The sequence below is a fragment of the Dermacentor andersoni genome, chromosome 2, assembly GCF_023375885.2.
Source record: "Dermacentor andersoni chromosome 2, qqDerAnde1_hic_scaffold, whole genome shotgun sequence".
In the NCBI taxonomy this organism is placed as follows: Eukaryota; Metazoa; Arthropoda; class Arachnida; order Ixodida; family Ixodidae; genus Dermacentor; species Dermacentor andersoni.
In genome coordinates this window covers 20012808-20039315 of record NC_092815.1, presented here as the reverse complement: position 1 = coordinate 20039315, position 26508 = coordinate 20012808, and the positions used below count along the sequence as shown (strand labels likewise).

General features: G+C 47.3%; 1 protein-coding gene across 2 annotated transcripts in view; it reads right to left on the bottom strand.

Moving 5' to 3' along the window:
- Ca-beta (Calcium channel protein beta subunit) overlaps positions 1–26508 on the bottom strand; it is a 132401-nt gene that overhangs the window by 87388 nt on the left and 18505 nt on the right. Inside the window, exon 2 of one of the 2 annotated variants that reach the window (XM_050189867.3) lies at positions 14494–14574. In XM_050189867.3, the coding sequence (XP_050045824.2) occupies positions 14494–14574 (81 nt within the window). Of the gene's footprint in view, positions 1–14493; positions 14575–26508 lie in introns of those variants that run through there. The other variant, XM_055077454.2, reaches the window with a different exon arrangement.

The window sequence follows — 26508 nt, the reverse complement described above, 5'->3', positions numbered from 1 at the left end:
TTTCGTGCGGTGAATAGACCTATCTATAAGGCACTTGTTAGAGGGAATGACAGCGAATAAACAGTCTCTGCACATCGTAGTATGGCGTTAACACACATTGTAAATTACATAAACGCGCTGTGAAATACTTGGTTAAACACCAAGCTCAAGTTTAAACACAAAAGAAGCGCAAGTTCCAATCAGCGATCGCCCCTACCCCCTACATCTCCTTCGCTCTCAAGAGCAAACAACCTCGCAGACTTTTTTTTTTTTTTTCACCTCATCAGAAAGCGATTTCGGTGCGCAAAATTGAACCTGAGACGTTGCTTCAGGCAGCAGAATGCCAATAAACTGCATTCACACTCAAAATATGGCAAGAAGTGGTACATACACGAAGGAACAGGCGTGCGATTAGTATACAAACACACCAGACAGAATAAAGATAAACAGCAACAAAATAACTCCTGCTCGCCAGCACACTAATACTGCCTCGTAAGATCAAGTCTACTAAATCGAATTTAAAGGCATCTCTGAACTTTGCGTGCGAGGCATGTACAGAGCACGTTTAGAAGGGCTACGCCAGGCGACGGTATACGGCCAGCCGAAGAGGCAGCTTGCCACCGCACACCACATGGGATCTCTCGCACACGCTCGTCGTTTTCGCGAGTGCCCTGCCATGCTCGCGAAAAACGCAGCTTCGAGCTCCGCGTTTTGCACATCAAGCGAATCGCTGTGAAGAAGAATGGTCCAATAAATCACTACCGCGTACTTCGTCTCCCTCTTCCTCGCCGCGTGGACAAACCGTCCGACATCCGAGAGACGGAAGGACGACATTCGAACACAAGCTGCCATCATCCGCGCCATCCCGTCTTCGCGTCTGGCCGACTTGCACCCAGCTACGGTTTTCTTCTTTTTTTCTCTCTCTCTCTCTTCACGCCCACAACAATGGACTGTACTGCCTGTGACGTCATTGCCATCCATTAAAAAAGATTTTGAAAAAGAACACTGGCAGGGGAAGGCGCAAGAACACAAGGCAGCGCAGACAGAGTGAAAGAGAAAAACGCCGGTCGGCGCCCATCCGTCGCGTCGCGTGCACGGCGGAAAGGCGGGCCGTTCTAAATGCAAATCTCGGTGCTCCCCATCCGCGGCACGTCGCTGTGGAGGAGACGCCTGGTCAAACACACCGACTGGCGCCGACGGCACCGCAATCGCTCGACACGCGCCGTCCCACGCAGCCGCGTGTTTTGCGTAGAAGCATCACAAAATGAAAGATGGCTGTTCCGAAACCTGGCATCGTGACACCTTATGTCCTGACTTAGCTTAACGTACACATTACGTTCGTCGTATTACCGCCACACCATGACGTATCACGCGACCGAAGAGCGAGTAGCGACAGCTATTAGTTCAGAACAGTTGTGCTAGTTGTTTTGAGTATTTTTTAGCATATGCGCAGCGGTAAAAGATGTACACAACATGAAAAAGACCAGACCTAACGGTTGCATATTCTAGTACACTGGACCCTGTAGCCCCATTGTTCAGCGTTCGTTCTGTCTTCACGTATGTGTGCGTTTTGTAGAGCTTTACATATGTCACCACAACTATTTAAGCTACCTGAAACTAATAATGCCTACGCCGCCGGTCTGCTTCCTATTCTTTCTCCTCTCTTTACATAAACGAAGAAATAGCCTTTACTACGATACTCCGCCCTTTTTAGCAGGATATAACCAAAAGGGACTATACAAACCGTTTTATTAACTTAGATAAATTATATTAAATATCACTTTGTCAGCGTAATCTCACCTATGCGCCCTGGTCACTTGCGGAAAGGCAAACATAACGTTCTCGACGAGCAACTATGATCACGACTTCACCCAGAACAGCAATTCGCGCACAGAGTAGGGAGGAGCAAAATCGACAACGCACCAAGATGAAATGAAGTGCCCACAACATGTACCCGACCCAGAAGTAACGAAAGCTCTCTGCCAAAGCTATCCTTCTATTTTTCCTTTTGCACGTTGTCCAACATCTTAGATGTCGAAAGCACGTGGAAAAAGCTGCAGGATATGTGATATTTGCAAGAAAGCAACATAAATAGCTACATATTTCCTAATATAGATTAACGATCTTCCGCTGCATGTATCTTGTCCTATTCGTATGTTCGCTGACGACTGTGTGATTTATCGTACTGTGACTAACACCTCTGACCAGGCATCTCTCCAGAATGACCTTAATAACGTGCAGGACTGGTGCAACCGTTGGCAAATGGCCTTGAACCCTAACAAGTGCAAATTTATTTCAATTTCCCGCCGTCGTAATCCTTATCTGTCTACTTACACAATTGCAAACGTCCCAGTAGAATCAGTTCAAGCCTATAAGTACTTAGGCGTAACCCTGTCCCACGACCTTTCCTGGAATGCGCATGCCACTAACGTAATCTCGTCAGCAAACAAGTCCCTTGGGTTCATGAGGCGTCATCTTCGTCATGCTCCACAGCACGTCAAACTACTCGCATACAAATCATTTGTCATACCACAACTGGAATATGCCGCCGCCATCTGGAACCCTCATCAAACATATATCATCAATGCACTTGAGTCAGTTCAGAATCGTGCGACTAGATTCATCCATTCTTCATATTCATATAACATCAGCATTTCACACTTAAAGGCACAATCTAGCTTGGCATCTCGTGCTTTTCGTCGTCGCATCGCCCCGCTCTCTCTTTATCACAAATTTTTTTACAGCTCACTAAGCCGCCCGCCTTACGTCACGCCATCATCTTCACGCATGTCACAGCGCACCAGCCATCAACTCCAAGCTTCTCGTCCTCGAACACGAACTGTCACTTTTCAATCATCATTTCTTCCTCGAGCTGCTAAGGACTGGAACGACCTACCCATTAATGTCGCTGCCATCACATGTCATTCACAATTTCTAGAAACTGTTGAAACTTGTATTTCAATGTAACACCTGCCTTTTCTTGTGTTCACATGTTAACCACCCCTTATGTAATACCCCGAATGGGGTCTTTAAGGTAATAAAATGAAATGAAATGAAATATAGGTATAATAAGTCCATACCCCCCAGACTTAAATGATGCCCATTTCCTAGGAAGCACGGCAGCATCGTTCACTTCAACCACACTTTCAAACACACAGGCTTTAAGAAACGAAGACGTCACGCCTACCCTTCGCCGGTAGAGGGGAATTCGGTATCCATGATCCCTGCGGCTTCTCAATGTCGCCATAATAGCAGTTGCGTAAGTCGACAAACGGCACCAGTATCCGCTCTGTGAAAAGATGGTCGATGCTTCCGACAACGAGGGTCACCTTCGCAACATCCAAAGCCCGACGAAGCACAAAAAAAAGGGCGGCGTGCTTACGCACACTCTGTCATGCAGACGGCGCTTTACTCCGGGCGCCAGAAACCACTCAAAAGCACGGCGCACTGTGATGAAAGAAACACGTAGATCACCACCACACAAACACAAGTGCACAGCACACAGAGACGTGTCGACACCTCGTGAAGACCCCACAGTTTGTGCTACCCGCCGTCCGCCGAGCGCTGACAGCGAGAGTTTGCCCTGCGACGATCACTGGCGAGATGCAGACGCCAGCTGTGTGTCGTGCGCAGCAGCCAAAGGTCGCTCAGCAATACGCCGCTGCCATTACACCGATCCGGCATCAATTGCACAACCCGGCCCTTCTCGTATTTAGACTCTCCACAAGAATCATCCACCCAGAATCAACTTTCAGCCAGCGAAGCCGTAAAGAAAAGAACCTGCACCACATCTGTGCAGTCCCAAGGGATACGGTGCGCAGCAATAACCGACATGGTTGTGCGATTAGCAGTGAACTCTGCCTGGTCGACTAGACGGAGAAACTGCGGCCTTAACCAAAGCCCCGCACCAAGATCTGCGTCCAAAGAATTCACGACATCTGACGGTAGACAGAGCGTGAAAGTTCCAGTTCAAGAATAGCGACGCATTTAGTAGAATCCGACAATAGCTCAGCTTCCCTGCACGGCACGAAGTAGTGCGGGATAACGTACCAAAATAATCTTTTTGACGAAAGTCGGAGGCCCACGACGAAATTGTGCAAGTAAGCCACAAGCTGCACAAGTCACAAAGCTGCAAGCAGCAAGTTCAACCTGCTGCAAGCAGTAGGTTCTTCAAAGTGCGCAGTAACCATGATTGTGACACTAGGAGGTTGAGTCCAAGGTCTGCCGCGTGCCTCAGGAGTGGGAGGCGGTAGCAGGAGACGCTGTTAGGTGAAACAGGAGAAACGTAGCTGACAGCTCCGCGAAACGCTTCCGAAAGGCTCACTAGTTCGAAACGTAACGCGCACTGGCGCACTCTTCCGTCGAGCTCCAGGACACCCGGACACGAAGAGCCGCACGCTGCTAGAGGTGCAGGCACGACACAGCGTCGCAGACGACGGCTCAGCAGACGACGGCTACAAGACCCGCTGCGCGTGGCACGCGACACGACAGCGCAGCAAGACCCGCTCGAAAAGACGCTTCAAGCTTCGCAACTTATTTTCCTTGCTCCAGTCAAAGACGCGCAACGCGCGCCGCGACGACCAGGAACCGAAGAGAGCCGTCGGGGGGACACGGGTGCAGCGTCACGACGACGCCCTGGTCGTAACGCAAACTCTCGCGCTCTGCGGGACTGCTCTTCTGGGCGGTTAAAAAAAAAAGCAACGGGACTAAATAAAAGGGGTGACGAAGGGAAACCGGAGTGAGCGAGAGAAGAAACACGCGCGCAGATGAGGCGAGGGTACAACGACAAGACCCGAATTAGAGGGCCCATTAGTCACGAGACCGCGGTCCTCCCAAGTGTCGCGGCGTCAGGGACGCTCGAGGCCAGATCGGAAGCAAAAAAAAAAAAAAAGGAATAAAGCCGGAACGAGAAAAGCGCACCACAACTGCAGCGCCGCCGAGAGCGGAACGCGACACAAGCAAAACGCCACGGCTGCGATGGCGGCATACGAAAAGAGAACGGGAGCCGAAGAATGGGATGGGAGGCCCCGTGTCGAGAAAAGGGAAAGCAAGAAGCAAGAAGCCACAGCGGCCAGAGTAGCTGTCACTCCAGCTTCCCGACGCCGCTGCCAAGTTCTGAGACTGACGAGTCGTTTCTAGGCGGTGCGCGCGACGCCGATGCCCCGCTTGCAGCCGAGTGCAGCGGAGGGGACTCGAGAAAAGAAAGAACGAAAGATGGCATCTCCTGCGAGTCGACGGGCAGCAGGAAAATGCGAGGAGCGCGGCGAGTCTACTTGTCTCGTTAGCAGAAGGGAAGGACACGCACCGTGACGCGTGGGCGGTGCATTAGCGGGGAAGACTGCGGGGAAACGCTGCACGTCGAGCACTGTACGCATACGCGACGAGCGAAGGTCGGGCGTTTATTATTATTATTATTAGTTGTTGTTGGAATATATATATATATATATATATATATATATATAATTAGCGAAATTATGGCTGTAAATGTGAAGTCAACATATCGATTCCCAGCGGTAGACCTTTCTTGAACCGGCACGGCCTTATCTGCCTGCAGCTTCGCGGCGCGGCGTTGCTGTCAGTTGTGGATGGCGGTCGTGCTTCACACGTTCACGGCGTACGAGCAACGAAGTGTTATTCGGTGTTCTACGGAGCAAGGGACGAACGCCCATCGAAATCCACAGGAAAATGCAGGAAAGGCGTCTCGCTTTGAGAAGTGTTAAGTCGTGGTGGTGTGAGTTCGCAAAAGGGCCGTGAAGATTTGAATGAGAATGAGCGTTCGGGGAGGCAGCGTGCATCGCTGACTGACGACCACATTTCTCAAATTTAGTGCTGCGATGGGACAAATACGTACGTATTACGTAATAGTACGCATATTTGTAATTGCCTGTATGTGCCTTATTTCGGCTGACAAAAAACAGGGGCAACGACTTTCTGGTATGCCCTCGTATATTCGGTAGCGCGTAGGCAGAGTTCCTCAGTTTAGATCTTTACAGGCATTGACGCTAGGGCAACAATGCGCCTCCCTGCAGTAAATAACACATACAAGGCAGCTAGCTTCTCAATATATTCTCAAAAGCTAATGCACCAAAGCCAGTTTCCTAAAGAAAGGCCTGTTCGAGTTCGTCGTACTACTATATTTAAATTGTGCCTGCCAGGTGCATCAAAATTAGTTTGAAAATGAGAAAGGTCAACACCAAGAGAATAAAAAAATGAAAAACTAAAATAGAATCCACTGAGACTGGAAAACGGCAGAAACAGAATCGCAAATCTTCGCAAGAGTCTTGGAGGTGACAGGTGATTCCAGACCGAGCCCGAGTCCGACCGGCACAAGCCAGCTGCTGACGTCAGTTGTGACGCCATCGCTGCGTCGTGCCCGCGCCCGTTTGGACCCAAGCCAATTTACCAAATCCCCGGCGATTATTTGGTTTCCCTCTCCTTCGGGCCACCGGCGCCACCTGGGAAGCAGCGGTCGAAACTCTGGAACCCGCTCTGGCTCCCGCAGAGCCGCGGGTCTGACCCGATACGACGTCGAAGACAGCGCGTGGAAACAAAGTATCGTTGGCCCCGGAAGGGGGGGAAGAAGACAATAACATCTTACGCGAGAGAAGAGAAAAAAAAGAAGAAACGAAGAACGCAAGAGCAGCAAGAACATCGTTTCATGCTTCACAGTCCAGCCAACCTACGAAGCCAATTTGCCCCTAACTCTAATCATTGCTCTACATTTCCCTAGATTTTTGCAAGAAGCGGTTCAGTCTGTCGATACGGTTTCTGTAAAGGTAAATTCTTCTGTTACGCAAATAAACTGCAAATTTATGTTTAAATGTATTTCTAGGCTCGATATTAAATATTAAACTAAAGAAAGTTACTGGAATGAAACTGAAATAGTCTCGCAATGTTAGTTTGACTAAGAACACAGCGTTGCTTGAAGCCATATTCACGGAAGAACGTGTAAACAAATTTATACTTTTCTCTACACGCAAAAATGTTTTACAAAGAACAGTTTTTTTGGAATTGTACGGAAGATGGGCGTCCGGCCTCCCCTACAGAATGTAACAGTGTCAAATCAGTGTCCCACTACTCGACACCAATGTAAAAGATGCGGAATAAATGTTTCTTGTGTGCCATGTACTGGTGCAGCACCACCACGCTTACGTGCTCACACGTCACTTGCAGTGAAGCAGGCTAATACGCGGCCCATTTTCATTTTTTTTCGCTCCTTCATTACAAAAAAAAATCGCCGGAGCACGCCACCACTGAGACTCTGTCAAGGTTGCTCTGCCTATGGACAGTTTCCTCCAGGCCATATCGTGCTCAGCGGTAGAAGAATGTATCTGTTCCCCGCTTACACCAAGATTTGCCTACTGGTTTGCACTGTGCTGCAGCATACGTTTGTTTTGTCGGTTGCAGATAAAGGTTTCTTTCAAAGTGGACAGAAACCCACAGCACAAGGGCAATAGTGCAATATCAATGCTTCGTTAACAAGCCCATGGCATCCACACCCTGTCGTTTGCTTGGCGCGGTGCGTTCACAGCACTGCAGAACGGTCGTAAGTCATACTTCATATGAAAATGAGAAGCTAATTCGCGGTTACTGAAATCGAAACACGTGACCACGGCAGAAGTTCCCATGTACCGGTCGTTGTTGTGTCGCAGCAGTGCTTTATTCGTAGTGCAACAATTCCGTAGATTTCGATAACATTCCCCAAATTTCTCTCAACAATGCCCAGAATCCTTAAACCTAGGGAAACTTCAGTGGAGTTGGCAGCACTGAATAGCTTCCATAGAAAATGACGAAGCTGGAGTTGAAGCAAACGGAGGCACCGCCTCGGTTACCGGTCCAGACTTTCGCCTGAACAACCACTTGAACGCGGGACATCCGTGGTAGATTGAATTCGTTGAATCGCTATAAGCCGCGTCACTTCCTTTACTTGCAAGGAGCCGTTCACGGATGCTTCCTCTCGTAGCTGAGATATATAGTACAGAATTTTGTATATTCCAACGCCAGCTTTCATTCTATATATATATATATATATATATATATATATATATATATATATATATATATATACAGGAAGGCAGCACTGCGGTTGAAAGTACGCACGAGGATTTATAACTACTCAATACGATTAGCGCTAACATAAGCGTTGGCAGTCACAGAGACAATGAGAATTGTAAAAATTAAAGGTAAAAAATATAGTGGACCATGTCCTCGTTGACGCCCTTTAAAGGGCCCCTCCTCTCACCAGGTCTGGCCGACTTGAGTTGACAAGCGCAGTGCATACAATGCGCTCTATAGCGATGGTACGCGCTATGCATTACATCCCTACGCGCCGCGGAATGATTAACTTCAAACCAAACGCCGTTTGCCCTTCTCCTCGCGGGCGCCGCACTGCGCAGCCGGAGGGTCGACGTGCACAGCGCAAGTGCGCCTACTTACATGTGTCGCAGTGCTGTGACCTCGCTTATGGCGACACGCGTGACCTCGGGAATTATTCGAGGCAACGTTATTTCTTTAATATGTTGCTTCAATAGATGCATTAAAGTGTAGAGAAATAATAAAACATACAAACCGAATGTCTGCGTGTCTTTGTTTTACTTCATAACGTAGCAAGAGAGATGTACTTCCGTTTCGTGTGGTTGTTCCTACGTCGTGCAGTCGCAAGCACAGATAACAAAACTATTTTCTACCGTGTTCCAGCATCGCGATCATGCTCTTTCATCCTCTCACGGTTGTCTCATTGCTCGTGAATGTGGCACTGATCAGCTGCTTTCGTGCAGAGCGCGCAATATCGTTCGCTGCACGAGACGAGACAAATGCAACAGCACGCGTGCTCGAGACCGGCAAAGAAACTGCGCCACTCAGCGAAAACGAGAGCGGAAAAAAAAAAATAAAGGCGGCGGCGCCCGTGACGCAATCCTGCGCCTCCGGTGTGGGAGAACGCAAGGAAGGAAATATCGCTTGCGGAGGCTAGACGGGGCAAGTGGAGAGAGTGTGTGTGTTGGCCGTGCCGTTTGCCTCCTGAAATCATGGGTGCGCGCCACTTCAAATATTTCTATCTCTGCTATTAATGAACTAGTTTGAAAGATTGTTGCTATAGAACACTCCATAGGTAGCACGTAACAACTTCCAGCGTATAACCGAAATTTGCTATGTGGCCTGGTGAGGGGCCCTTTCAGCGCCGGCCTCGCCTGGAGGTGTGGGAGGCTGGGCGTGGCATCTGAATAAAACGTTCCACTGCCACTTTCGAGTCACGCAAGTCCTCGCTCACAGCGTGATGTCCGTTAAATGACAACGAAAGGAGCGTCCCGCGGCGCAAAGCTAAATTACATGTGCACGACCTAAAGACGTTCCACAATATCGTTAACGCTTCGCCAAATTTCACGACTCGATACAGGAAGATGCCGCGCTGACATTTTGTTTGACGTCGGAGCACAAAAGTTAAGGCTGGCTGTATGGATGGCTGCTACGAGCGTCCTCTTTGAAACGAGGCAGTGGGTTTTCTCTATCTATCTCTCTCTCTCTCTCACACACACACGCACGCACACATACAATTCCTAGCATCAAAATTCCTGAACCATCACTAAGAACTGTTTTTGCACGCCTTCTGCTTCTTTTTCTTTTTTTTTTCTCCCTACTTTTCTGCCTTCAAACCTCCAATCGCTTCTTACTAATCTCCACTGCGGACATGTTTACTTTCTCCCTGCTATTCCTGAACCCAAGGGCTTCAAGGAGCTACCAGAGGAGCTTAAGCCGATAGCTGGGTTGACATATTCACGTTATAATAAGCATGTTCCTTCGTTGCCCTAGCTTTACCGCAGCAAGCGCAAGATTATTCCTTGGTGTATATCTCGCTTCGTAACTACGCGTTCTAACGCATCCTAATCTCGCTTCAAAAAGTAAAGAGCTTCCCTTTGCGTTATCATAAATTGTTTCTTTCCTGATATCGTTTTTACCTAATAAGTAGTTGCTCATACGCGGTTTCATTTCCATTGCCGCCACCAGAAGATTGTCTCAGCTTCTCTGACTTTGCGTTTGACGTTATTTGTGGCGTCATGTTGGTTACTATACCAGTCGCATACTTTCTGGTAAGCTTCCTAGTTATTTTTTTCCCCGTGAGTCAATATTCATCATGTACAAATACCTGAACACTCTCGCAACCCATCTACTTTCTTCCATATTCATCAGCCGTTCTTCATAATCAATTTTACTGTGAGCTTCCCTCACTTCAAAACTAGTCCAGCCCATATCACCCTGCACAGCTTCATTTGTAGTCTTCCCGTGAGAGCCCAATGCTAGTCGTGCCACTGACCTTTGGCTGCCACCGAGTCCTGATTGTAAGACCGACTTCAAGCAAACAACCGCGTTTCCGAGTGTACGTCCTGGAACCATTACATCTTTCGACATACACCGGAGCACCTCGTGCCTGTTGTATCCATATAGCGCTATGTGCTTCATTATGGCCACATTTCTGTTCCCCTTAGCTATTATTGTTTTTTCCTGTATTTCCATATATCTATTGCCTTCGTTTATCCATACACCGATGCATTTGTATTCTTTAACCCAAAGTATTTCATAGCCTTGTACTGACGGAAAGTTTAGCGCCAGCTGGCGGCAACGCGCCATACTTGCGGCTGCAACACCTCACTTACAATCGGTGGTTACTACAAATGATCGGGAACGCGGAACATAGAAGTAGCCTGAAAAATACACGTGGTTCTCGAAAAATTTACGTTTAGTAAATCCTAAAACATGAAACTTGATGTAGAGCCACTGTATTCACGTTTCCAAAATCACTGAGACTAACCATAGAACGTTCTCCAGTGTCCTTTAACTGACTACACCGCGTAGCACCAGCATCTTGCAGCACAGGAGCAACGTGTTTCTTCAGCCAGACTGGAACAAAAACTGCATGGCTGCGAGGCGCCGCTAACACATGCGTTATCGTTCGTTTCGACTCCTCCTGTGACTGGCGGCATTAGCCGCGGACAACGGACGAGCCGTTCTTCAGGTTCTCGCCCTTGATTGGCTAACGCACGGACTCGGTGGTGAGACGTAGCACCAATACACGCGTAATCATACTGTAACTATCGCTAGTTAATTAGCTACGTTTCTGCACGTCGTTTAATACTACAATAAATTCGGACCGCATCATGCTTTAAGAAGGCTCCATATCAAATCGACGCCGGCAAAGCATGTTCCTCAGGTGAAAACGCAACTACGCTAGCAAACTGTCGTTAGCTCGCACAGGGATTTGGAGAATCAGCTACTCCAACCCTACCATGTCCGGGACGTTCCAGGCGGTACACATGCACGGAACTATTCGAATGGCCGATATGAAGGAAACCTGGACAATGCAACGTAAGAACACAGTTCAAGCGCATAAGTGGACGAGCACAGACAATAAAAGCGCGCCTTCGAGAGACGAAGATAGGGTTGGGACGCAAGTAAGCAGAGATGAAAAGGAAGCTGCGTGAAGGAACGCAAGGCGACTCACGGCATTGTGCACGACATGGCCCAAATTGGTCGACGAGGCAGGTCCTTCATCACCTGAGATGAATCGCTTGTTTACAGCATCGCTATATGATACTGTAGCGTCGGTGCCCCGTCGAAGGGAAAAGCCCGCTGCGTGCTTAATGCACACTGCTCTGCACCCGCGCACGATCATCGAAAGGCATTGCGTGGAAAGCAAACGAGAAAGCAGGGTGGCTTCAAAAAATGCGAGAATCGCTCATAAGCAAGAACTTCATGCAAAGGGTTTCATGTAAATGCCATTCAGGTGGCAGCTGCAATCGTTCAGCCACCAGGGAAATCATGAAATATTAGTCGTGAGAGTGGTTATAGATTCAACTTTGTGGTTTGCTTAAATAGCTGCGTTGCTTTGCCGCAGTTCATAGTTTTGCTTATCCCTGAATTTTTACTACATAAGCTAAATAAATGTTTGGTGTCACTCCGTCCTGACACTGACATCACCGGCAGACGAATATTGAGATCCTGAGCGATGAAGGACATTATCGTCAGATGTCTGTTTGGATGGCCTTTGTGTGCAGCACCCAGAAAGCCTGGTGTCGTCAAAAGTAAGGCGGCTGTAGCCTGAGCAAAGCAGATCCAAAGGAAGAGGACACGCAAAGGGGGCACCGGAGGCGATCTCCGGGTTCGGACAGGCGTGGCTCCACAGCCAGCCAACCCGACCGATATGGTGTCAGGTTCAATGGTGTGAAAATTTTCATCAGCATTTGCCTGGCGCCTACTTAGGTCGACTCTGTTTCCTATTGCAATTTACCGCCTTAACCTATAAGTATCTCCTTCTTGTCGGCGTGTCTGAGGTCTCTTCAGATCCCGCGGCCAAACCATGTGTTTCCCCTTGGACCTCGCTTGGCTGTAATATGTCAGCGACTTCAACAGTTCCTATCGTGTTACTCCCTCCAAACTATATTTCCTTTTTTATATAGATTATAATAATCCCAGCATCAGTACTTAGGTAACTTAAATTTTCTGCATGTACTTGGCGGACAAGTGTTTACTGCACGAACATCCAACCGCAGTTGCAACGGCTATGAGGAATTCAGGTCAACTTCATTTCCATCGTTATTTGAATTCAGTGTGTAACAGTGTCGTCGTGCTCTCTAAATGTCTCAGAAAGAAAACCACAACTGGAAAGTTATTTAGCATCTACTTGCATCGTGGCGTTGCACAATAGAGCAGCTCTTGCAGATACGGCAGCAAAATAGGATAACTTTTTATGATAACCTGCATACTCTGTACTCCTAGCACTGTATATGATGTTCCACTGTATCCTTCCTATTTTACGCGACCTATTTCTCGGCCTCTTTACTTGCGCATGCGCTTGTTTCCCGCACAGTGCTCGTTTTTCATACGCAACAGCGCCTATACCCAACGCTTATAAGTGGGTCAGTAAGGCAACGCAAATAAGCAAACATGCAAACGTAAAATAAAATGGTTCGTTCTAGATAGAGTATGCTGCCATATATAGCTATGAGACTAGCTAGAGTTTTGCGACCTGACATACATCGGGCAGGCCACACGGGGGCCTTGGCTATCCAACCCTGCTGCACAGAACACACGGGACACACGTACAGCGCCCACACGTACAGCAGACAACGACGGCGATGATGCCCTGTACTCGTGATACGGTGGCGGCAGCAGCAGCAGCAACGCTCTTGCCCTCTTGCCATCTGTGAGCGTTGCCGGAGCAACCAGTCCCTCAGCCAGGCAAGTCCCAACGTGGGATGCCAATAAAATTACCCCCACGGCTCTTGGCGTGCCCACTTTGGGAGAGACAGAGCCGCCGCTGCCGGCCGCTTGTTTACAGCTGCCAGCCCGACGGGAGACCACCGACAGTGCGGCGGCAGCCAGTCGTTATACGCGCCGAAGGACGAGACGCAGCGCGTGCGCTTCGCTCCAGCGATTACGATGGCGCGCGTACGCGCGGATGGAGAAGCGCCGTTCGGGACTTTGCAAGCTGCCCGCGAACGCAACCAAAGTTCAGAGAACGACGGTAGCAAAACACCGGGATAGCGCTAGTGACGCCAAATCGAAAAAGAATAGTCACTACATTTATATGTAATTGGTGAGCCAACCATATCAAATGTTCAAACACAGAACACTTATCCTTGTACGATGTGCTGCGCACAGCGCAGGGCTCACAGTTCCTACCAGGCCTGCCCATCTTGTTTATTCGCATGGACAAGCGATAACACTCCACTATTGAGCAGGGTTTGGACGTTCCGTCAGGTCGTTCCCGTAGACTAAAGACATCGGCATGGACTGTTTTGGACAAAAACGCCGCAAGAAAGACGGCGTATCGCGTGTGCGCCAAGGAGGTGCCGTTCACCCGAACTCGGTCAACACGAGACCGAAAGCAAGGACCGTTAAAGAGAACAGGGCGACAATGTGATGAAGAGATCAACATTTAAACAGCTCGCGTACAATGTAATCACAGAATTACGAGTGTGCATTGGCCGTTTTTATTGGAATACTTCGCTGACACAAAAAGTGAGATGCACGGGGTCAGAAAAATTTGAGCAGCAGTTCGTACACACTTCGTTGTCTATGTGGATGGGTCTGCATTACAAGCATACAATTATTTCTCTCTAATATCTATGCATCAGAGGTGTCTGCGTCAAACAAGGAATAGTAAGATGCAACGAAGCTAACTAATAAAGAAGGAAATAAACGGACACAACGTTATAGAGATAACTGAGCAATACAGATGTGTATAGAGGTAGCAGCTGAAAACTAAAAGAACCGTGGCAGAATGTCGATGCTTGAGTGGGGCCACGATGTGAATCGCGTCAGCAAAAACGAGCAACAGTAACGACGCGAAAATTGAGGCAAGGTACACAAAGCTCGCGATAACAAAACAAGGAGAGTTTATTGTTTAGGCAAGCGACATGCATAATCCTGACGCGCGTGTGTCCGGGGTCAGACATCAGAAGGAAAGAAAAAGAAAGTCTAGTAATCTGAAAAAAAGACTGTGGCCGCCACCGCACTCACCTGCCTGGCGAAGCTGTTCGAACTGTCTGAGAAGTTCCCGTCGGGGTGCCGGATGTGTTCGCGTCTTTTGTTGACAGATGCCTGTTAAGGAGAATCGAACGACACAGTCAGAACGAGACAGAGCATGTGTGGATATCTGCTAGAAAGATTACTGCAAATTTCCAAATGTCATCACACCAGCTAAGCCCTGCGCTGCTCTCAATGGCGTTTTGATTTCATTGGTACCACTCTAAAGTACATTCGGTGATCCTGCCCAACTCGGCCGCTTCCTCGTAATCCCAACAAGGACGCAGTCTGATACATGCCTCCATTCTACTGTCTGCAAATTCGTTGTATCGCTCGTGACGCGGTGCTGACATTCTTCTCAAGCTTCTTTGTTATCTTCCAAGTTTCAGCTCAAAATGTTAGCAATCGTAGAATGCAATGACTGCACACTTTTCGTGTTCAAAGATAAGGATTTTCTGTTCAGAGGGTATGTTATATACGTTCCAACCCACTTTTGTTAATCCGGAAATGTCCTTATCGTGATCCGGGTCACCTGTGACCACTTGGACCAAATAAGTGGGCCGTCGGGCTACTGAAGATTAATTAGTATTTTGCATATCAACACTCGCAGTCTTACACTTTGTCAGTTGGGATCTTCAATCATTTACTGTGAGTAACCTCGAACGTTGCTCAAAAAATGTCATCTGTGTACTGCAGGCAGATGAGATGTTCCCAATCTATCTTCACACGTAACCATTGCCAGACTAATACCTTGAATACTTCTAAGCATCCAGTCAACCGGAGATATTGTGCCTTCTTGCCTCACTTCACGGTCGGTATTTCTCTACTTTTTGTAAAGACTTGTGGTAGAAGTAGAATCCTTGCAGACAGTTGGCGAGATATTGACGTGTGCTTCCTCTAACCTTGTCTACGCAATGCCTCCATGACTGCTGGTTATCTTTTCTGAGCCGGGAGTCTTTTCGTAATCTATGAAAGTCACACAGAGAGGCTGGTTATATTCTGTAGGGTTCTCAATTTATTCATGACATGGATATTATCTAGTGTTTAATATCCCTTTTTAACCCTTTCGGACCTGGTAGTGTCAATCGACGACATTACAGAAAATATCTCCCCCCCCCCCCCCCAATTGATGAAAGAATGTAAATACAAAAAAGTTCAGCGTTCGACGTGAAGACAGCATAGTCTTGAGGCAACTGCCAGAAGTTCAGGTCGAATGAAGTTTGAGGTTGATTTAGCGCGCATTGCAATTCCTGTGCATGTGAGCCATACTGGGTAGGAGCGGTAATAAAACTGCTCGTGAACCCTACATCAAAAAGAAAGGTACATACCACGTGTGTGAGTGATATTTCAGTCAAGAGAGAGAGAGAGAGAGTAAACTTTAATGAACACCAGCAGTTCTGTCGGCTGGGCATAGGCCTCCCACGATGGAACGTCGAGGTCTTGCCTCTTCGCCGCTTCGTAGGCCTGCTGGGTCGCCCAGAGTTGGTCGTCGAGATGGGAGCTGCGCAGGGCGGCGTGCCATCTCGACGAGAGGGTCACGGGATTAAGCTCTTGGTATTGATCTCTGCACTCCCATAGCATGTGGGGGAGTGTTGCCGATTCAGTTTTACAGACCTTGCACGTCTGGCTCGGGTAGATGGCGGGGTATATAGTGTGATAGCGTGTGAGGAAGGGGTATGTATTCGTCTGTAGCAGGCGAAGGCTGGTTGCCTGTGCCCTGTTTAACTTGCGGTGAGGGGTGGGGAAGGTTCTTCTTGCGAGGTAAAATGACTTTACAAGGTCGTTGTATCTCGTAAGGCGGTCGCGCCCTGCGGGTGCACCTGCACCGTCTCCGGCACGGTTGACTAGTCCTCATGTTACGGAGTGTGTAACCTCGTTGAGGTTGGTGAGGTGCGGGTGGACAACGCCGGCGTGTCAGTCAAGTTGTATTTATTTATTTAAAATACCCTCAGGCCCATATGGCATTAAAGAGGGAAGTGGTTACAGAGCAGTAGTGTAAAGCAAACAAACAAGTGCTGTCACTTCTGTAAATACAATGATTCTCCTGATTATACAATGTTAGCTATTGTTCCGCGGGAAAGTTTGTTATCGGTGATGGCTACGGTACTTGAGGGAAGGTGGTTCCATTCCTGAGATGTACGGGGGATGAAAAACTGAAAGAAAGGCTTTGTGCGACATGAATGAATTGCTACTTTACTGCGATGATGGACGCGGTTTGAAATGTACTGAGGCCGTAGGCTGAAATTTTCATGAAGCGCGGTGTGATTAAAAATTTTATGAAATAGCGAAAGACAGGCAATTTTGCTGCGGTTAGCGAGTGGAATAAGCGCTAGGTTAGTTTTCATTAAGGTTATACTCGCAGCATGGCTATAATTAGAAAGAATGAAACAGGTAGAATTATTTTGTACTAGTTCAAGTGACGTCATGAGATTAACGTGACTGGGATACCAAAATGCAGATGCATATTCAAGTTTCGAGCGTCTTAGAGTCTTGTAAAGCTGCAACATTAAAGTAGTCGCTGCTTTGAAATAGTTGCGCTGCAAGCACCCGAGCATGCGATTAGCATTGTTAATGAAGTACTGTATATGCATGGTCCAATTTAAGTTATTTGTAATGCGGATACCAAGATGTTTATATGGCACGACGAAATCTAAGGGAGCGTTGTTCAGATGGTAGGTGCTAGGAGTACAATTAGATCTGGATATGTGCATTATTTTGCATTTGTTAATATTTATTACCCTTAGCCACTTCCTGCACCACTCATCTATATTATCCAGATCAGCTTCGGGTGCATTAGTATCATCTGTGCTTTTAATTTCCCCGAAGATAACACAATCATCTGCGAACAGATGTATGTTAGAAGACATTTTAGCGGTCAGATTTTTAATACAGACAAGAAATAAAAGTGGTCCCAGCACAGACCCTTGTGGTACACCCGATTGAACTTCTGTGAGTGGAGAGTTACGACCGTCAGCAGTAACACATTGGAAGCGGTTAGTAAGGAAATGCTCTATCCATTCTAGAAGGTTAGGGTCGATATTTCGCAAGCTTAGGTTAAAAAGTAGTAGTTTATGGCATACTTTATCAAATGCTTTACTACAATCCAAGAAGACACAGTCAGCGCACGATGAGCGATCCAGGATGCGATGCAGTTCATGAGTGAATGATACTAGTGGTGTTTCGCAGGAATATGATTTTCGAAAACCATGTTGTGCGTTAATAAAATATGTGTTGGGTTCTAGAAAGCTATCCAGATTCGTGAAAACTACATGCTCTCATAATTTACAGCAGCTACTTGTAAGGGATGTGGGGTGATAATTAAGAGGTGAATTTCTGGGGCCAGATTTATAGATTGGAACCACTTTCCCAATTTTCCATTCCTTTGGAAGCTCACATGAGTTAAGAGATTGTCGGAAAATTTTTGTTAGTATCATGAAACTAAAGAGGTTAGTGCTTTTAAGGAATTTACTGTTAATGCAGTCGTACCCAGGTGAAGGATGATACGCTAAATTGTCTATTAACTTGTTAATTCCGTGTGCATCAACAATGGAAATTCAACATTGCCAGTTTTCTAAAATTGACTTGTAAATGATTCGTTAAGAATGGTCGCACATATGTTCTCGGGAACAGCATTTCCAGATAAATCTTCTAATGAAATAGCATTGTTAGTTGTTGGGTTTACCATATGACAAAACTTTTTAAGATGTGTTTTTAGTATTTCAGCTAGTGTGCGAGATAAATAATTGTCTTCAGCAGTTCTTTAAAGCTGCTATATAGATATCGCAGGCGTATTTATAAGTTGCTCAGCGTGCGTCAGTAGGGGATGATTTTGCTAAGTTATAGAAGCGATTTTTGCGGTTGGATAAGCGTTTTAGATGACCGGAGTACCATGGCGCTTGCGCATTTGAAGTGATTGTGCGGTTAGGGATGCATTTCTCAGTTAATCTGTGAACTGTACGTGTGAAGAAATCCCAGTTAGATTGGACTGAACGATCATCGAAGTTTTTGACAAAATCATCATAGGAATGAGACAGCTCATTGTTTATTGTTACGAAGTTAGCTTTCCGATAGACGCGTATGGTTTTCCGGTGTTTGGACTTTTTAGGGAAAGGAGCGTCAATTATAAAATTGAGCGAGAGGTGGTAACTAATTCCTGATAAGTAAGTGATATGTTTTTTCACAGTGTCTTCTCAACTCCCAGTAATTGTTCACTTAACTGCCCAGCGTACCAACCGTTTGATGTAAATTTTATATCGTATGCTGGTGTACTGTCTATGGTGCTGAACCTAAAACCGAAATGTTCAAGTGGGCCTGACAATATCCCTAATTTGTTTCTCCGTAGATATGCTGTAACCTTATCAAAGTTTCTTGTTATAATATTCCGTGCTTCATTATTGTCGTCTGAGTTACCGAATGACTGGAGAACAGCCCGAATAGCACCAATTCATAAAAAGGGAGACCATCTACTTGGAGATAATTACCGGCCTATTTCTTTAACGTCATCATGCTGCAAACTCATCGAACATATCATAGCAAAAAGCATAACTACATATCTAGAAAAACATTCCATTTTAACTAATTTCCAGCACGGTTTCAGAAGAGGGTATTCGACTGTCACACAGCTGGTCCCTGTAGTTCATTCGTTTGCATCAACCCTTGACAAGAACGGACAAACAGACATAATTTTCCTTGACTTCCGTAAGGCATTCGATACGGTCCCTCATGATAAATTAATCCTAAAACTTGAAAATGCAGGAATCCCTCAGATGTTTATCTCTTGGATTTCAGCTTATTTGTCTAAACGGAAACAATTCGTTGAGATAAATGGCGAAAAATCGGGCTGCCTTCCGGTCACATCGGGTGTTCCCCAGGGCAGTGTGCTCGGTCCTCTTCTTTTTGTTCTATATATTAATGATATTGTTAAAACGGTTGAAGGTGGTGTACGGATTCGATTATTTGCCGATGACTGTGTACTCTTTACAGATGTAGTTTCTCTCCATGATCAAACTACTTTATGTTGTAGTTTAAATAACATTCTTGCATGGTGCAGGTGCTGGGGAATGACACTAAACACAGATAAAAGCGTACTACTGCGAATGACACATAAGAAATCACCCCTGCTTTATACATACAAGTTAGGTCCATCACCTCTTCGTGAAGTCACTAGCTATAAATACCTAGGAGTGACCCTTAACAATTCACTATCATGGAATAATCACATAACTAACACTAGCGCTTCAGCCTTCAGAAAACTATGCCTGCTGAGACACAAACTTAAGAAAGCCCCACCTAACGTTAAAATGCTATGCTACATCTCCCTAATTAGACCTAAGCTCGAATATGCTTGCATAGTTTGGGATCCATACACAAAAACTAATATCAATAGCCTTGAGAGAATTCAGAGAAAAGCGGTCAGATTTATATTTAACAAATTTTCCAGATGTGATTCCCCCACCGAACTTATGAAAATTAACAACCTTGAACCACTCGAACTTAGAAGAAAAAAACAGAGACTTGAATTCCTTAAACTACTTCACACTAACAATTTATCCCTTGACCCATCTGAACATTTATCGCAGTTATCGACCAGAACTACACGCCACCGCAGACAGGATGCATTAACCCCTTACTTTGCAAGAACAAACACATATAAGTTTTCTTTTTTTCCTCGAACTGTAACCGAATGGAATTGTATAAATTGAATCTACTTCCTAATCTTGTTTTTCATTGTTCTGTTTGTTTTGTCAATCTGATTTTCTTTGTATGTACCATATGTCGCCCTCCCTGCTTGGACCACGTGTCCGCAGTATTCAATAAATAAATAAATAAAAATATGAGATGCAAGGTCAGCATGTGTCGTAAGTATCAAGTCGAGGGTGTTAGCTACGTCGTTTGAAATCGTGGTGGCCTGAGTAACTATTTGCATAAGGGAAAAAAACTGAGCATAAATTAAGAAAGTCATCAGCCTGTTGCGAAAATGGGGAAAGACGTAATGACAGGGTATTCCACATTATGTTAGGAAAGTTAAAATCTCCTAGCAAAAGCAAAGGGTGAGAAGGAAAACGAGAATTTACTATGCTGACACTGCTATGCAGTTCATTAATAAATGTGGACGATGAATAAGGCGGTCGATAACACGTGCCAAGAATCAACTTAGTTACCTAGGGTTAATATAACCCATGTTATTTCTAGAGTGCTGTTAACTTGGATAGGTGATGACGGTATGTCTTTTGAAAGCGCAAAGAGCAAGCCTCCTCATCTACGTTCGGTGCAGTCGCAGCGGTAAACAGTATGCTACTGAGATGGACTTGTTTGGGAGACAGCCTTTCAGTGTCACGTCATATCTCTTGTTGCGCCTACGCAGGAATTGGACCACGCCCCGTCTTCCATTTCAATAAATCAGTTGGTAGATGGACCTCTGTGCGCATGTGTATGTTTCTCCCTTTCAGGCGTCTTTTTAGCGCCCTAAAATAATGTTTTCCAAATGGCACCAACTTGCCCAAGAAGAATATTTGTTCAGTTATAATATGAAATGACATTTACCGTCATCTTTGTGATTAGTTTTGGCGTAGGGACTTTCATGCTCCTGTCGTTTCTTCTAGGTCATTTCTCCCCTCCCCCCCCCCTCTACTTCGGGAGAACTTATCTATTGTCTTGATGACTGGCGCTATTGGTTTGTCTTGGAGGCTCGCGCAGTATTTGGGAACTACCTCATTAAAACATATCGATTTCTCCCGATTGCTTCCTGTGATCGCAGCGAACGAATCTTACAAATTCGGCACAATTACATTTTCACGCGTTTTACAATGCTTTCCATTACAGGCATTCGTACGCACACGAGTCTTCTGAACATCGTTCATAACGTTACAAGCTGCCCTTGATCCATGTCTACGGATGGCTATATATTTAAGAGGGACACTCTGAAAGACATTATGAGATGCTTTGCAACGAAGCTGTAATTGCGCAATTGCGTACTTTGATCACATTGATGAGTATCCCGCACGATCGCGGTTGAGGATTCATTTTTCCACAATTATCTGCCAAAGGCGCGTGATGAACACCCTACAGAAACGTCACTGTATATAATGCAGTATCCCTATTTCCGCAACTCTATCCTTAGTTAGGCCCGTTAGCAATCATACGCGAAAAACTGAGTATGAGCCAGGTGCCTCAAAAGAAAAAAAGGTAATATTCTTTCACTAAACGCACCCAGTTCCCGCAAGGAGAAAACCCGCATCCTTCATGTTTCTACTCACCATTACTGTTTCTCTCAAATTTTGTTACGGCCTCGGGTTCAGACTCCGACGTTGGGTACGCCTCCGTGTTCTGCGACTATCTACTGAACGGGGACATTTGTTTATAGGAAACAATCATCGAGCTTTAGAGCAAGTCGCCACCAGGGTACGAAGCAGGGGTGGATCCAGGGCAGCCTCAAAGAAATGGGAGTGTAGGGGGCGGCAGGACTGTCTCTTTGGATCTGCCACTGGCACAAAGATCCCATTTTTGAACAACTTAACCAATGCAAACTACACTGTCAAAAACCCCGGCGGTGAGTACCAAGCATGACCATGGGACTTACGATGGTCTCCCTGCATGTCGGCACAGACTTATAACACGCGGAAAGATGCAAATAAACGGGAACGCGTCACCGCATTTCCACTGACGCCATGTTTCGAGTCCGCACTATAGGTTTACGAAAGGGCTAGGCCGGGTGCCATGTCGAAAGCTTGCGAAATTACACGTTTATCTCTAAGATGTCACGTTGAAGTTTTATACTTATAGTACAGTTAAGGAAAGGTCAGCACGGGGACAAAAAATGTAACGCCGGCATTACTCCACGTCTGTTCCAACGCAATTTCGCTCTTTAAGCTCCAGTCATTTTCACGCTTGGTCGTACGTAGCCCGTTCAATCATCCTTGACAGCAAAAAACGAGCACTTTGATTCCGCTCCCTATTTCTAATTTCCGACGCCTTCTCAGTGTGCTTGCACGCTAGCAAGCCAACCCTGGTAATTCGGTTGCTATAGGCGACCAGTAAATGTTATAAAATGTTTACCTAACCGCTTCTAGTAGCAGTAGTAAAATGTGTCTATAGAAAGGCCGGAGCACAAGTCGCACCGAGCTTGTGCGCTCTCACCTGCTACACTGCGCAACGGAAGCGAAAGGGGACGACAAGAATAGCGGTACGATGACGCAGTGCCGTAAACCGAGCACTATATTGAAGATCATGACGCAAGTCCTGTGTCGTGTAAAATTTGTAGGCTGCGCCATAGGGTTATATCAGTACATATCGGGTGGAGTCAAGCACCGCAAATAAAGTAATGTAGTTGAATTCTGGTGTTTTACGTGCCAGAACCACAATTTGATTACGATGTATGCCGTAGTTGCGGACCTCGGATTAATTTTGACCACCAGCAGATCTTCAACGTGCCCCCAATACACGAGACACGGGCGTTTTTGCATTTCACCCCCCCCCCCCCCCCCCCCCGAAAATGCGGCCGTCGCGGGCTGGATTTGATCGCGCGGCCTCGTGCTTAGCAGCGCAACACCATAGCCGCTAAGCCATCGCAGTGTGTACAAATAAAGTCCTCCGGTGGTGGTAGAAACATTTATTGCCAATGATATGAATGGTGGGGGCGAAGCCCCCTACATGGCACTTGAGTGCTCCCTTACTATGAGGGGGCACCCTTACAAAGCGAAGGAGAGTCCTTGAAGCGCAATCCTTATTGCACTGGAGATGATCCGGCACTGGTCTTGAGCGGAAGTGCAGGTCAGAAGAGTCTCCCAGTAAGACACCGCCGCGGCAGGTGATGGGGGATGAGGGAAGGTGGGGCATGTGAGGAGGGTGTGCAGGAAGTCTCCTGGTTTGCCGCAAAGTTTGCATGTTGAGGGGAATTGGTCTGGGTATCTGGCATGTAGTAGTATGGGGTATGGAGCAGTTCGAGTTTGTAGTCGACGCCAGTGTGCGGCCTGCTCTATGGTGAGGCGAAGCGTGTTTTCCTCGCGTAAGCCAGCCCGGCGGTTCGCTATGCGGCGAATCAGTCGGGTGGTCTGTTGAGCGTGTGTTTGGAGAGTTTTTATGACTTCTCCGTGCGCGCCATGAGAGTGGATAACTAGCCCTAGCACTCGGATATTTGATACTAGTGGGATGGGGTGAGTACCTAGCGTAAGGGTGATGGGAGGAACGACTGAATCGTGTTGCTTGTGGCGGTATAGAAAGAGCTCCGATTTTGACGGGGAGCAGGTCAGGCCACGCTCTCGTACATATGTGTCGATGGTGGTTAGTGCCAATTGTAGGTGTTGTTCTATTTCGGCGTTACTGCCTCGGTTTGTCCAGACAGTGATGTCGTCGGCGTAGAGGCTAAAATGGATGTCGGGGATTTGAGCTAGTTGTTGGGGTAGGTGAAGGAGTGCTATATTGAATAATATAGGGGAAAGGACGGCTCCCTGGGGCGTACCTCGTGCCCCGAGTGTGATACCTGGGAGGCTGTGATCACCGAAAGTAAGTGTGGCTGTGCGGTGGCTGAGGAAGTCTCGGATGTAGTTGTACATCCTGGCTCCGACTCCCAAGGTTGTAAGGTATTGTAGGATAGCTGAGTGTGTAACGTTGTCAAATGCCTTAGTAAGATCCACACCTAGAATAACTTTGGTGTCGTTGGTTTGGGAATCTAGAATGTGATGTTTTAGCTGTAGGAAGACGTCCTGTGTGGAAAGTCCAGGACGAAATCCAAACATGCAGGTGGGCATCAGATCATTGCTTTCTAGGTAACGGCAGAGCCTGGTCTGGAGTACGTGTTCCATCAGTTTGCCCACCGAAGATGTCAGAGAGATGGGTCTGAGGTTAGAGGTGAGCAGAGGTTTCCCGGGTTTAGGTATGAAGACGACTTTGGCCTCTTTCCATTGCGATGGGAGGGTGCCCTTTTGCCAGCACCCGTTAAAGTATTCGGTAAGGGCCGCAATGGATTCAGCGTCGAGATTCCGGAGTGCCTTGTTATGTACCCCGTCCGGACCGGGGGTTGAGCACGTGTTAAGTCTCTGGAGTTCAGCCTGAACCTCTGCTTCTGTAATGGGTTGGTCGAGGAAGTCGTTAGGGGGGCCTGCATAGTCGGTGTGTGTTAAAGGAGGGTGTGTGGGAAAGTACAGATTTCGAAGTTCTTGGAGGAATTCCAATGGAGGTGTATCGGAAGTATGTATGAGTTTGGTGAGGTTGTGTCTTTGTGTAGTCTTAGACTGTGTGGAGTCTATTAAGTGTCTAAAGAGGTTCCAGGTCTGAGGTAAACCCATATTGCCATCTAGCTTGTTGCATAGTGACTACCAGTTTTGTCGTGAAAGAGTCGCTGCGTGTGTCTCTATCTCTTTGTTGAGACGGGCGAGGCGGCGTCTAAGTGTCCGGTTCCAACGCTGCCTTTGCCAGCGTCGTTCTAGGCTTGCTTTAGCTTCCCATAAATGTAGGAGGTGGGAGTCAACTGTGTCGCTGGGGTAGTCCTCCCATAGGGGACGAGTTACGAGTCGGACATCACGTTGTAGTTGTTTGGTCCATTCGGTGATGTCCTTGATGGGGGCGGAGGTGCGGGCTGCTCTATATGATCGGAAAGAGTCCCACTTCGTGAAAGTGGAGCCTCTGGGAGGTCTGCGGGGTAGTTGAATGTTTAAGAGAATTTTAGTTTGAATGAATGTTTGAATAAATTTGAATGTTTAAGAGAATGTTTAAGAGTACGGGGCACTTGTTTGCTATGCGCTTCGCAAGTGTAAAGAGGCGTTCGAAGTTGCTTTGTAGGCACCTTGGGTGGCTATATACATTTAGGATGAAGAGACTGTTCGCTCGAGCGTGTTGCGGCACAAGCTCAATTAGAAGGTGATCAATGTCTTGAATCGGTAGGGTATGGGAGATGGTGGTGATTGAGCGACTAACTAGAAACGCTACCCGGGAGGGTAGGGGGGATGTGGGCAGAATAGGAGTATAGCCAGGGAGGGTAAGTGGGTTGGAGGGTTCCTACAGGGCAAGGATGTCGGGCCCCGTTGCGCAGGACAGCAGTTGGTGGACCACATGACGCTTCTGGCGAAAGCCCCGGCAGTTCCACTGCCAGAGTGTAAGATTATGGTTTGGAGCTGCCATCATGAGAGTCGATAGCAGGGGAAGGAATAACAGGGGGGTGGGAGTCGTGAGCTATGACAGGCATAGGGTTGTCGTTTCCCTCCGTTGCTTTAGCCTTCTTGCGTCTATTTGGGGTGGGGTCCCGCTTCGGGAGGGCGGTTGAGTAAGAATTGAGCTGGGACTCAAGATCGCTACATCGGTCAGAGAAGCCTTGGGTTAGCACGTCTAATCGTTGGTTAAAAGCACTATTGTCTTGTGTTATGTGGATTACCGCGTTTTTGAGGGTTGCACATTCCTGGTTGATGTGAGTAATAGCGGCCTGCAATTTTGCCTCAAAGTGAGCAGCGAAGGACTCAAGCAGGGTTGGAATGTCGTCTCCTGAGGTAGCGGTGGAGGGAGTGGGTGCTGCGCATGGAGTTGAACTTGCGGAGGGTCCGGTGTCAGCTTCCATTGCTAGCAAATCAGGAGAGGAAGTAGGGTTGGAGTGACTGGGTAAGGTATGAGCGATGGGTGGGTTGGGGGTGGGAGGCTGGGATGCGGCAGGAGCGGGGGCAGGTGGAATGGGAGATCCAGAGGCAAGAGCACTTATCTGGGATTCCAGTTTGGCGATATGTTGATGAAGGGCGGCGGCTTCTTTCCGGGCTGCTGTAGCTTCTGCTTTGGCCGCCGCTGCCTCCTCCTGGGATTTTGCAAGGGCGTGTTGTAGATTGGGAGTCGCTGTCATGGATGGCATGTGCTTGTGAGAAGAGAGGGGAGTGTCCCAGGCTTGCTTCAACGGCGCTGTCCAGGCTTGCTTGTGTTGGTTGGGCGACAACTGGGGAAAATTATCCCCGGATGTGATCAATTCTTGATGCCGCGTTTGTGGGTGGCTCGGCTGTTTCCGTGTCTGGTGAAGGTTTCGTCCCTTGCAGGATC